Source organism: Mustela lutreola, chromosome 1 (assembly GCF_030435805.1).
Source record: "Mustela lutreola isolate mMusLut2 chromosome 1, mMusLut2.pri, whole genome shotgun sequence".
NCBI classification, from domain to species: Eukaryota; Metazoa; Chordata; class Mammalia; order Carnivora; family Mustelidae; genus Mustela; species Mustela lutreola.
The window spans coordinates 261592084-261605138 of record NC_081290.1 but is presented as its reverse complement, the minus strand read 5'-3'; the positions used below and the strand labels follow the sequence as shown (position 1 = coordinate 261605138).

The 13055-nt window shown below is 58.6% G+C and overlaps 1 protein-coding gene across 1 annotated transcript in view; it reads left to right on the top strand.

The window, feature by feature from the left end:
• The window catches only part of ABTB2 (ankyrin repeat and BTB domain containing 2), a 177798-nt gene extending 168876 nt beyond the window's left edge, over positions 1–8922 (top strand). The window contains exons 12-17 of the mRNA XM_059139493.1: positions 115–220; positions 439–541; positions 1024–1114; positions 5352–5420; positions 5995–6108; positions 7249–8922. Of these exons, the coding sequence (XP_058995476.1) occupies positions 115–220; positions 439–541; positions 1024–1114; positions 5352–5420; positions 5995–6108; positions 7249–7446 (681 nt within the window). The 3' untranslated portion in view covers positions 7447–8922. The remainder of the gene's footprint in view (positions 1–114; positions 221–438; positions 542–1023; positions 1115–5351; positions 5421–5994; positions 6109–7248) is intronic.
• Positions 8923–13055: the final 4133 nt, after the last annotated feature.

Genomic DNA, 13055 nt, shown 5'->3' with positions numbered 1-13055 from the left:
CAGGAAGAGCAAAGGCCGGTGGTTGCTCTGAACCTTCAGAAAGGAGCCCACTGTGTCTGCTGCCATGGCCATGGCCGGCGGGCTCACCGCGCCTCTCTCTCCTCTGCCCGGCAGAATGACGCGGTCACCCAGCAGCTGGCCGCCATCTTCATGCATTGCTACGGCAGCAGCCCGGTGCCCAGCATCCCCGAGATCCGGAAGACCCTGCCTGCCAGGCTAGGTGAGGCTCGCCCCGTGGCTACCCGCACCTCGTCCGTTCCAGGGGAAATCTGTTTCTCTCCCACAGATCTTGGTCTCCTGTTCCCCATTCTTGGCACCGAGGACCTGGCCCTAGTGTCTCTGTTCTTCCCCTTTATAGCCCCACCCTGGCCTCTCGGAATGCTTACCCAATCCCCCGGGGCGCCCTTGGTCATGTCTCTTATGTCCCTTTGGCCATAGATCCTCACTTTCTGAATAACAAGGAGATGTCCGACGTGACCTTCCTAGTGGAAGGAAAGCTGTTCTATGCACACAAGGTCCTGCTGGTGACAGCTTCTAACAGGTAGGCCGCCTGGGGAAACAGGCCCCAGCTTCGGCTCTGGATGGACGGGGGAGGCTTCCGGTAGATGGGAGGAGACACAGGTTCCTTAGAGGAGCCTCTGCCCTGCGGAGATGGGTCCTGTGGACAGGGGGCCGTAGGGGTGGGACCCAGAGCTCTCCAGGAGACGCGCTGCAGTAGCGTTCTTCCTAGTCGAGGTACTGCTTCTGATTATTAGAAAATGTTCTGGAATGAAGAGTCACTTTTCAGGCCAGAGGCATCACAGTCACTGACGGGGGGCAGTGGGGACAGATCGGGGCCCAGCCTGGCTGTCAGCCCAGGATGATGTAAGCTGCCATTTGTGAGGATTATTTTGGGAGCTGCAGTAATTTTAAAAATGTCCCGTCTCCCGGTGACCAGTCGGGTGATGGATGGTGCCATTACTGCCCCGTGATGAAGTCAAAGTCATGTGCGAGACCCGCCTCGTTTCACCCCCTTTGCTCCAGGTTCAAGACGCTGATGACCAATAAATCAGAACAAGACGGCGACAGCGGCAAAACCATCGAGATCAGCGACATGAAGTACCACATTTTCCAGGTGTGTGAGCCTCCGTGCTGCTCCACACGTCTCAGGGCAGGGGTGGCCTCCCCCAGCGCCCCCTGGCTTTGTCCGTCTCGGCTGGGAGGCAGCTGGGAGTTGGCCGTCTTGTTCTCCAACGCCCCTGCCTTCTGCGTTCACTCACTCCATTGTCGGCAGGAGCTTCCAGGTCTGTCCCCGGCCACAGTGGCCGTTCCGGCATGGGCTTACAGTTCAGAGCCTCGTTCACGAGTCCTGAGCTCTGACCGCTGGGTGAGGGGCTTGGGCAGACGGACGGAGACACGTGAGGCCCGGCACCCACCACGCATGCTTGTAGGAGCCCTCCTTCCTCAGGGTGGGCTCCCCACAGCACAGACTGCACGTCAGCCCCCCCGGCCCCCCCACATTTCAGCGGGCCCCCGGATGGCTGGCCCCCACACTCTGGGGAGCACGGTGTGGGCTGCACCAATCCTGCCAAGCATCGGACCCCAGCCAGGCAGGCCAGGCAGAAAGAGCCAGCTGGGCCATCCTGGTTGTGGAAGACCAAGGTCAAGCTTTCGGTCCCTCAGCTTTAGAGAACTTCGGAGGTTGCGTGATAGACACTCCACAGGCTGGCCGCCAGTCGCAGCCAGAGAGTCTGGAGGGAGGAGGCTGGCTGGGATGTCAGCCGAGTCCCCACTGAGGGCACCTTTCTGAGAAGTGGCGACTCTAGGTCTCCAGCCTGTGCGGTGGGCCCCAGGCTTCAGGGACGACCCCCAGGGGCTGGGACTGAGGCCAGGGAGCAGCCAGTGTGGGGTCCAGGGTCGAGCCCTGCACAGGACAGCTTTGTGGCCTAGTGAGACGGTGAGACGGGTCACTGTCACAGGAGCACAGGGAGGAGCCATCGAAAATGACCTAGTTCCCCCCTCATGTGGTCTTCACCCACTTACTGTTAGCGTTTCATTGTCCCTGGACACCGTGGGTACAGCAGTAAACAGGACAAGGACCGGCCCTCTAGGAGATGGGACTCCGAGAGTGAGAGGTGTGGGGACAGCGCGGGGAGTGCAGGAAAGAGGAATCTAACCCCCAGCTACAGCGCCTCCGGGGTCTGGGGCCCCCAGCTGGCAGGGGCAAGCTCAGGCAGGAGAAAGTGCAGGCCAAACTCCAGAAGCAGAGACCACAACATGCTCCAGAAACGCCCTCTAGTCCAGTCTGCTGCCCTGAGAGCCATCGCAGGAACGGTTTGACCTTTAAGCCTTTGACCTTTAACACAGGAATCTCCTGAAAAGTGCTGACCACTAGCACTTAGGCAGGCGTGGTTCCAGGCGCTTTGCCGCTGTTAAGCTTCGGAGCCCAGCACCATCCGAGGAGGGGTGGGTGTTATTCCCTGTGGGTAGATGAGTCAGAGGCACAGAGAAGTTGAGGGACTTGCCTGAGGTCACACAGCGAAAGTGACAGGGTCAGGATTCACACCCAGGCTGTGTGGAATGGCCCAGTTTGCATTTACAAAGCTCACGACCCCAGCCAGGGTGCCATGTAGGAGGCTGCAGAGAAATCCAGTTGCGTGATGAAGGTGAGGAGGGACGGAGGAAGGCGCATGGCAGGAGAGGGGACCGGCCCGGGGACTGACAGGGAAGAGGTGAGGCCCAGGGTCTGGCCCGGCAGCAGAGTGGGGCGTCTCCTCTTCCCCCTTTCCCCTCCCTTGATCCGAACTCCCTGGGCAGGCGGCAGCTCAAGAAACTCGTTTGGCTACAAAGCCCAGTGTCTGGGTGAACTGGAACCTGAGGGGAGGGTCAGTCAGACGCAGGAGGGCAGTGCACGGGCGGCAGCAGGGCGTGTGCGCGCCCCCAGGGAACCACTGCCCCGGCGCTGCCCGGCGAGGCCGCGCTTGCCCAGTGTGGGGGAGGCCCGTGCCAGAGCAGCCTCAGCCCCTTTGACGGCTTCTCGGAGCTGTGGGGAGAGTCCCCGGGAACATTAGATCCACCATCCACAGTGCCCACGGGCCTGGGAAATGTGGGCTCTGTGGCTTGAGAACTGCACCCCCACAGCAGAGCCCCGTTGCTGGGGCAGCCTCTAGATGCAGACTTCTGCTCTCTGGGCTGCTTGGAGCACTCGTCGGTCCTCCGCCGGAGCTTCCTGACAAAGCCTGCAGGGTTCAGAGCAGCCCCTGAGTAGCTCCCTGGCTTCCACAGCCCTGGGAGAGAGAGGGAGGGAGGGAAGGAAGTCGTCGTGATCTGCGCTTTCCAGAGGAGGAAACAGGCCCAAGGAGCTCTGAGCGCGGCCATCCAGGAGAAGGGTAATGCAAGCCACCTGTGGAATGTAACATTTTGTAGTAGCCACAGAAACCTCGAAAGGAAGTAGGCGAAATTAATTTGGATAATATATTATTTAACTCTTTATAGCCCAGATATTACCTGCAGTCAATATAAAAAATAATGACCTATCTTACGTCTTTTTCATACTAAGTTTTTGAAATCCACTGTGTATCTGACACAGCACATCTCTATTCAGACCAGTCTTACTTCAAATGCTTGAAAGTTACACTTGACCAGTGGCTGTGGCATTAGTGCTAGTCGAGACACTTGCCAAGGTCACTGCCAACTAAACCCAGGCCTGTGAGAAACAGCCCTGCTGGTCTTATCTGGCTTGACCCCAGTCCTATCCGTGCAGTGTCTGCAGCCTTCCTGCATTGGGTTCCTGGGTTCCAGAACAGTTTGCTTCAGCCCAGAAGCAAACTGTGCTTTCCCTCTGCAGCTGATCCCGTCCAGGCCTTGCCCAGAGCCAGGGGCAGCCTGCTGGGAGGCCTATGACTCCCGTCATGCCTGGGGGCTGCCGGGCTGGGTAAAACCCATCTATCCAGGCCTGCCGGCCACCCAGTTCCTTCAAAAAGATTCCGAGGGAGCAGTTCTGGTCTGACTTCCGTGGATTAATACTCATCCAGGTGACCTCAGGGAGCTCCAGGGGCCACCGTGGGCTGCGCCTTGTCCAAACCAGCTCCTGAAGGTGGAGGCTGGGAAGGGGAGCTGCACCCCTGCTTCCCCTCTTGCTGAGGGGCTCGTGCCCACCCACCCACTCCACTCCCAGCCCCAGGCCAGGGGCTTTTGCCCTGGCTCATCCAAGGCTCCGAGCCCAGCCCAGAAGGTGGTGGAAAAGCCCAGGCCTGGGGCCCCCCGAGGCACACGCCTCCTGGAGGGGCAGACGCGTAACACAGGGCACCCTGTATATGCTCCAGCAGGGGCTATGGAAGGCCTGTAGCGCCCACCAATCTGTGGTTGGGGGTTGGATGAAGGTCTCAGGCACAGACCCTGAGCCTGGACAGACTGGCCAGGCCATCTCCACACCCCCATGCCCCCGGGATTGGGCTCCTTTCCCTAGACCCTCTGGTGCCTCTTGTAGCCCGGGGGCCGTGCTGCTAACAGAGCCCAACTGTGCCGGCTGGAGCCGTGTTTACTTGCACACTTGCCAGCTCCTCGCTGGGGCGGGTTCTGCAGCCAGCCAGTGCGAACCGCTTTTCTTTTTCCAGCGGGGAACTTCCTGGACTCCAGCGTGATGGCAGAGCTCGTAACTTAAACCTCAGCAAAACCGAATGTTGTTCCCCACTCCTGGGCTACCTCTTTTGATATCCTGGGCCTTCTGTTCCCAGAAGCCCCGGGCAGGTCAGGGCCGGGTGGCGAGGTGACCTCTGGAGCAGATCCCAACCCCAGCTCTGGGCCTGCTGTCCAAGGGAACAAATCCGGGGGTGGGGGTAGGGAGAGACAGGGTCTGGCTCTCACCTCCACATTGGAGTCCCAGCACAGACAGGAAAGTTGGAAGCAGCTTCTGAGCACAGTTCCCCCCTGCCCCAGGCCCATGTTTAAAGTGTAGGTGAGAGAAATGCACAGTGTGTGGCCTGGGGGTCTGGTGCCGGGATCAGGAGACTGGAGTGACTCAAGCCATGCTGCCTACCTGCCCCCCGAGCCTCGGTTTCCCCATCTGTGAATAGTACCTTCCCTTCTGGGCTCCCAGGGCTGTCCTGAGGATCAGAATGGAGCCACCGCCTGGAAGGAGGCCTGTCCTACACGCAGGCAACCAGGAGGGAGAATCTCTGGACTGACTTCTCGAAACTGCACAGACACAAACTGTAGCTTCAGGGAGTTGGGGGAGGTGTGTGTGTCCCCCTATGGAGGGATGGAGGGCACAGCCCGGCCCAAGGCGAAGAGTGGCCCTCTGCTGGGAGCAGATAAGGACATGGGACTCGTGGGTCCATTTGGTGTTCACGTGGGGCCTCTTCCTGCCGCAGATGATGATGCAGTATCTGTACTACGGAGGGACAGAAGCCTTGGACATCCCAGCCGCTGACATCCTGGAGGTGAGGCCTCCGCGCTGGGGAGAGGACTGGGAGCCCGTGTGCCCTGTGCCCTGTGCCCAGCTGCTGGCACTCAGGGACCGGGCATTTGGAGAGCCGAGAGGGGAGGCGGCCTCTTCCAGGACCTTCCCTGCTGGTCCTTTCTCTTCCTGTGACAGGAAGGGCCTTTTGCCCACCCACCTTCTGGGCCAGGCCTGGGGGAGGGGGCAGAGCCAGGGGGAGGAAGGGCTTTGGTGTGGGGCCCAGCGGGATCAAAGGCAGCCCAGCCTCCCACTCACCTCCTCACCGCTTAGAAAACGACCCCATGCCAGTCGCGACACAGAGCGGCTCTGTGTCAGGATTCCCATCCAGTGTCTGTCCCCCGTCCTGTGCCTTCCAAAGTGTCCCAGCAAGTACCTAGGTGACCTAGAACAGAAAGAATCAGTCCTCGGACTTGACCTGCGGAGGCAGGCAGGGCCCCGAGGATTAGGAGAAACCAGGGCCTGTGGCACACTGCCCGGAGCAGCTTTCTGTTCCCCCATGCCTGGGCCACGGGCCTGGCTGCCCACATCCAAGGCCACGTCTGCCTCCCCACCAGCTGCTGTCGGCTGCCAGCCTATTCCAGCTGGATGCCCTGCAGAGACACTGCGAGATCCTGTGCTCTCAGACCCTCAGCGTGGAGAGTGCCGTGAACACCTACAAGTATGCCAAGGTGAGCGCCACGCTGCCTGCTGCCTCCCGGGGGCTCGGCTCCTCTGGGGCCTCAGCTGCAGCTGCCTCGGGAAGGACTGGACGGGGGTGAGCCGTGCACCCCGCAGCCGGGGAGGCGGGCTTCCCAGGCTGGGGGGCCTGGGCCAAAGGGCTAAGCTTCCCTGTGTTAGATCACTTCCTTAGGTTCCTCCTTAATTTTTTCCCCAACCTGTTCTTGTGACCTTACCCCCTCGGTGCACAGTACAGCCACTGGCTCAGGTGCTCGTGCTCAAAACTTGGGAGCACTGCCCCCAAACTGCCCCATCTTGGCTGGCTCCCTCCCTGTGAGCACATCAGCAGTGAGTCTACTCTCTTCCATGTCCGCTGTGCCCACCCTGCCCCAAGCCACCCAGCCTCCCCTCTCCAGACCATGACCTGGGCCTGGCCTCACCCTCTTGGCTGTCACCCTGCAGGCTCCAGGGTCTTTGACAAAGACTGTCACTCCTCTACTTAAAGCCTCCCTCCCATGAAGCTTCCTCTGCGGGCAGGCTAAATATCACACTGGCCGGCCCCTTAGGACCCTTCCCACATCTCTTCACCTGCCCCGTGGCTTTCTTAGCTCCTGCCACAGCCCCTGACTCACCATGAGGCACCTGCCACTGTCCCCACAGCGCTGCCCACCAGCTGCTGTGACCTTCCCTGCTTCTCTGGCTTCTGTGTCTCCCAAAGTAGAACCATCAGCTCTAAGCATACTGCAGGGACCTCGCCCCAGAACTTGGTGTCCGAGGCCTGGCCCGGAGTGGACACTTGGTATTTGTTGAGTTAGAATCTTAACTGAGCATCCACTGGGTGAACTGCTCGGGTGCCGGGCTCGGGCTGGGCTCCCCGTCCCCGGCATTGCTAAGGGAGCTTCTGCTCCCACAAGGACGGCCGCCCTTCAGTAATCGCAGCAGTGGGAAACAGGCAAAGAAAACAATGGCACCAAGAACGGTGATGTTCCTGATGGTGGAGCTGGGATTTGAGCCCAGATTAGTCTCATCCAGGGGAGAAAATTATGGAAGGAGTCCAGATAAGGGGAAAGCCCCCGGCCCCTGGGCGACATGTGGGGACGGGGTGGGGCTGTGGAAAGGCCGCAGCTCTCACACTCCCTCTCCCCTCCCAGATCCACAACGCCCCTGAACTGGCCCTGTTCTGTGAAGGCTTCTTCCTCAAGCACATGAAGGCCCTGCTGGAGCAGGACTCCTTCCGGCAGCTCATCTACGGCCGCAACAGCAAGGTGCAGGGCCTGGACCCCCTGCAGGACCTGCAGAGCACCCTGGCCGAGCGCCTTCACTCGGTCTACATCACCTCCCGGGTCTGAGGGCGGAGGCAGCACAGCAGGGCTGCACACCCCCTGGCCGAGGCTCTGGCTCTAGGCATTCCTGGGGGGTGGGAGCAGGTGCTAATGGGGGCGTTGGAACAAGTACATACCTGGGGCCTGAGGACGGGTCGGGGCCCCGCTGCGGGGGTGGGATGGGGGCACTGGTTGTAGGCCTCTTTGGAGCCAGGCTCATGGGACTCAGTGTCCCCCCTTTCTGCAGATCTTCCCTCTGGCATCGATCTGTCCTTGGGCAGGTAGATGTGCTCGGAGCCCTCCTGTCACTGGGCAGCGCCACCTTCAACCCCTCTGCCCCGGGGCGGTTTGTTTGATGAGCGATGGGCAGACAAGGCCAAAAGGCAGCCCCTCCCTCCACCCCCCACACTGTTTGCACCTTGGGGACCACCGTGTACTCACCCTCACGTGCCCCTTCTCCTCTCCTGGAGGTCTTCGGCTGATCCTGATTCACCCCTGCTTGAAACAGTCTGACCATGCCTTCCAGGCTCTGACCACTCACAATCCCAAGGCCTCCCCAAGCCCAGACTGTCCCAGTGAGGGCCCTTGGGGGTGTGGGCATCCTGATGAAGGGAGAGAACACACACTCGGGGCCCCAGGCCACTTCATGCAGAAACTGCTCTTTTTTTCCCTCAAGGTCACATCAGAAAGGTTGCCCAAATCTCTGAACTTCTTCCTCAAGGCTGTGCCTTTGTGATGTGAGCCTTCCAGGGTCTGAAGATCCCTGCCCAGAGGGTCACTTAGAGCTGGATTTTCTTTGACGTCTAGGCCTCCAGAGGCCCTCCTTCGGGGGAGCACACCCCTGCTCCATTAGTGTGAAAAGGCAGTTCCCCAGCTGATGCCCACGGACTTCCTGGCTGAGCCAAGGGCGGCGTGGGGTGCACAGGGTGGAATGGGCGAGCCTGCTGGCCTCAGCTTTTGTTGCTGCTGCTTTTAGAGGCCAATCCTGAACCCCCAGCCTAGAGTTAGGCTGCCCCGGGGGCTCAGGAAGCAGGGCACTGGTTGTGGGAACTGCGGGTCCAGGTTAGAAGGGGTGGGGCAGTGGGGCAAGCTGAGGATCTGCTGCAGCTGTCCTGCCTGCCGCAGGCCTGTAGCCCCGGGCTTTCCCAGGTGGAGCCGAGCATCAGGCAGGACGCCTGTCGTATTTATGGACCAGACACTGGGGGAGCATCTGGACGGCTTGTTCTGGGTCGAGCCTTCTCTGGGCTGTCTGGCTGCACCTTCGAAACTATTTATTCACCAAGAGCCCTGGCGCTTCAGGAGGCGTCACTTTGGTTACCTTGAAAAGCCCCCAGAGGCTTACAATCTTGGAAAATATTTTTGACTAGCTGCTTGAGCTGGATGTACAAAGGAATAGGCGTTATTTTATTGCTGTAATATTGTATGATACTGTAACTATACATTAATGTCACTTATTGTAAATGTACCATGGTTTTATTAACAATAAACACTTGTTAACAATGACCTTGGTCTTGTCACTCCTGCTAGAAGGTTGCTCAGACCTGGGCTAACTCCTTGGTTACTCAGGCCTCCAGCCCCTCCAGCTACAACTACCCTGCACCCTGCCCCCGTGCACGTGCCACACACACATACACTCACACACACATACTCTTCACCCAGAACCTGAGCCTGGAGCTGGCCCTTGTTGGGTCCTACTTTTCCTCTTCTGCCAAACAAGGTAGCTGAGGATCTAAAATCCTTCTCCTGTGTTTAATACTTATGTGCCATTTAGGAGGACAGAAAAGGGGTTTGTGTGGAGTGATGGGAGCCCCTGCCAGGAGTCAGATGGTTGTCAGGGGCTTTTCTGGTCTTCTAGGAGCCCAGGCCACCCCCAGAGCCCTCATGTGGGAACTACTACTAGGGCTGTCTTAAAGTCTGCAATTCTTGTGTGGTCCAAACCTGTGTGGCGGGCCTTCTCTCCCTGGTGAGGGGGCACCTGTCCCTCAGTGACTGTTGCCTCTGGGCCCAGCTGAGCCCAAGCTGTTCTGTGCCATCTGGTAATGGAGAGAGGTTAGTTAGCTGGTGACTCGGGACCAAGGGTCTTCTGGGACGGGTTATAGTTTGTTTCGGGTACGAAGTCCAGGCAGAAAGAAAGGCTTTTTAAATGTTTGCTACATGAGGCGGGAAAATGTCTACAGTCGCTAGAAACACTGACCTGGGTGGCTGTGGTTCAGTAACTAATAGGCTGGAACTCAGAAGCTGAGGGACAACATCAAGACCTCAGGGGGTCAGTTGGTGTCAGTCCAGGAAAGGCCTGATGCCCAGCTTTTCGGGATAGGACCCAGCTCAGGCCCCTTGAGGCCCAGCCTCGGCTCCTGGCCTGGGTGGGGAAGGGACCCTGCATGGACCCATGGCGCCCCCTGGGGTCACAGGGAGGAGGCGCACCCCTTGGCGCCACCCTGGGCAGAGGCCCCTGGGAGGTTGGTTCAGGGGTCTGTCGCTGCCCAGCAATTGCCATCCACAGTGGCTACCTTTCAGGGGTGAGTGGCTGCCCTTCCCTCCACGGGCCTGTGCCCACCCTCCTCACAGGTCTCACCCCCACTCCTTGCGCCCCCCTATAGGACATGCCTCCGTCAAGTACCTAGAGAGCTCAGCCGCTTTCTTTTGGGGGAGGCAGGCTAATGGGAAGGCAATGTAAGAGAGGGATGGGACCCCCGTTGAGCCTATATGTAGCAGAACACACTAAGAAAGCATTTCGATAATAGGGGAGGCACCTAGGTGGCTCAGTCCTTTAAGCATCCAACTCTTTTTTTTTTTTTTTTAAGATTTTATTTATTTATTTGACACAGAGAAATCACAAGTAGATGGAGAGGCAGGCAGAGCAGAGAGCCCGACGCGGGACTCAATCCCAGGACTCTGAGATCATGACCTGAGCCAAAGGCAGCGGCTTAACCCACTGAGCCACCCAGGCGCCCTAAGCATCCAACTCTTGATCTCAGCTCCGGTCTTGATCTCAGGGTCGTGGGTTCAAGCCCCACATCGCTGGGTATGGAATCTATTTAAAAAATAATAGATGAAAATCAGATTCTTCCAAGGGGACTAGGAGGACCAGGAGTGGAGGTGTTTGGTCACCTTACCTTAGCCCTGGTGGCTGGGCCTCCTCCTCAGGGCCACTGCTCCAGAGCATGAGGGGGACAGGGGGAGGCATGGGCATTTCTCCTCCAGCTGCCCTCTTCAGGCTATTAGCAGCCAAAGGCAGGCTGGAGGAGAGAAAATAAACTTGTCCTTCACAGGAGTCCCTGGGAAACAAGGGACTGAAAGCAAGTTCTATACCAGAGGGAGGTCAGTCTCCTGCGGCCACCCTGCAGTTAATGACAATCTGGCGCTTAGCAGCTGCAGCCTGGGCCTTGTCCCCAAAGGAAACCCTCTCCAGACATGAGGATCCCCTGCCTTCCCATTGCTTTCCCATTTCCTTGCTCTGCTGGTTACCCAGTGCCGGTCAGACACCAGGACCATGGAAACACTCTCTTCCAGCCGAACCACCTACAGCACCACAGGAGACCCTCGGGCCTTCCATCTGCTGTCACCCCACCCCTCTGCAGACCACGTTTCCCCTTTAAGCAGTGGCCCACAGATGCGGGATTCCCTTCCCAAGGCTGAGGCCTGCAGCCCCCCAGGCAAGCAAGCAGCCAGGTCTATCGGCCCTCAGATAATGAGTCTACATTTTTCCAAGGTGGCAGTCACGTATCTCCTCCACTCCCCCAGCCTCCACAGCCCTCTTTGTGTCTACCTCCCGGTCACTCTGGAGTCCTCTGGGGAGGCTGGAGCCAGTCGAGCAGTGGAAGCCCTGGAGCAGGCCGTGGGGAGTCCATCCCGGCCGCAGGGCTGGGGGGGGGGGGGGGCCGGGGGGCCACGGAGCCTGGGGCCTGGAGGATGATGAAACCCATTTAAGCATCTTCTTTGTTCAGGCTTCCTGAGCCCCTTCCCGTCCGGGTGACAGCAGCATTCATAGCCAGCCTTTCTGAATTCATTTCACCAATGACATTTCCCGAGACAGCCTGGCTTTACAGATGTCACTCTATCTGGGGGCCAGATGGCGGTCTGGGGGAGGTGTGCTTTGTCGGGTTCGGAGGAGAACCCGCGATCACAACCCCAAGTGCAGAGACCTGCTTCGGAACATTCGCTTTGCCAAAAAAAGGGCCAGGACCATAGGTAGTAGGCGAATGTTCGCTTCCTCTGCGTGCAGAGAGGAAGGCGGCCTCAGAGAAGCGAAGAACCACCTTGATGGGAGCCAGATGGCCTGACAGGTCTGACCGCCAGGTGCACCTTCCTGCTGCCCAAGTGGGGCTCTTCCGCTCGGGCTGTTAGAACAAGGCCGGTCTCACAGAGTCTTAGCACTTTGTGTGTAACCAAGCAGCTCACCAGGCACCATGGTCCACTCCTCTTACTCGGCTCCACTCACTCCTCACAACAGCCCAGGAGGCGTGAGCGATCATTGCCAGCTGCATCTCACAGAGGCCGACTGGACAGCAGGTGCAGGTGAGTGACGTGCCCTGGGTCACGGTGAGACTTGGGACAGAGCAGGGTTGAAGCCAGGGCGTCTGGCTTCAGGGCACCTCTCCCTGCATCCTGGAGCAGAGCACGAGCCAGGCTTCAGGGCTGGAGAGGCCACTCAAAGGCCGGGCCCCCCTAACCATGGGATGACATGGCTGGATAGTTTAAAGAAACTATCCAGCTCTGACCATCTGGGATTCTGACTTTGCTTTTAAGCATCTCTCCTAAGAAAATCCTCCTTGAAAGTCAGGCTCAAGCACTCACCCGGAAAACGAATCAGAAATTAGTTCTTATTGCTCCTCCCAGCAAACCTTCCTGCAGACCTGACAGGGGGTCGGTGGGCAGACACCTGCAGATTCAGGAGACAAAAGGTCCCGAGGCCGGTGTAGACAAGGTACAGGGGTCCATAGCCCAGGCAGAGCCTGCTCTCCTTGCTGTGGCTGTGAGTCCCGGGCAGTGTGCTTTTAATCTTCTCTGCTCCAGAAGCTTCCCTTACCTTCCCTGCCATGTGTTAAGACTTCTGGGAACCTGGATTACACATCATAGCAGAGGAAAGGATCCTTGGACTCATAGAAGACCGATCCTTTTAAATTCTATTAAAAACAAGCAAGATCAAGAACCAAGGCCTCCATGTGAATTTTCCAGATAAAAAGAAGAGTGAGCACGGAAGCTGGAGACTGATGCCGCCAGGGCTGCCCTCAGCGGCCATGTGCGGCACCGGAAACAGGGTCAGAACAAGAACACGACTGAGCGGACCTGCACCGGAGCTTTGCTCGCACTCCGCGACAGGGCTGAGGAACAAGCCCAGGGAAACCGGCAGAGGCTCTCCAGGCTCAACACTTAGTATCACTTTGAAATCCAGCACTGTTACTATCAAACACACAAACCAAAGTATGTGTGAAGCCACCACGTAATTTCTGTCCCCAACAGAAGGAAGGAACCAAACGACCGGACAGGAGCTCGGGGTTGGGGGAGGGGGGAGCCTTTGGCATCCCGAAGCCAGCTAGCTGCGCCAGATGCCACAGGGAGCACAGCTGGCTAGCTCCTAGGTGCCACACCTTGTCCCTCAGAAGGACCACCGCAAGCACGGTGGGTGCCGGCCA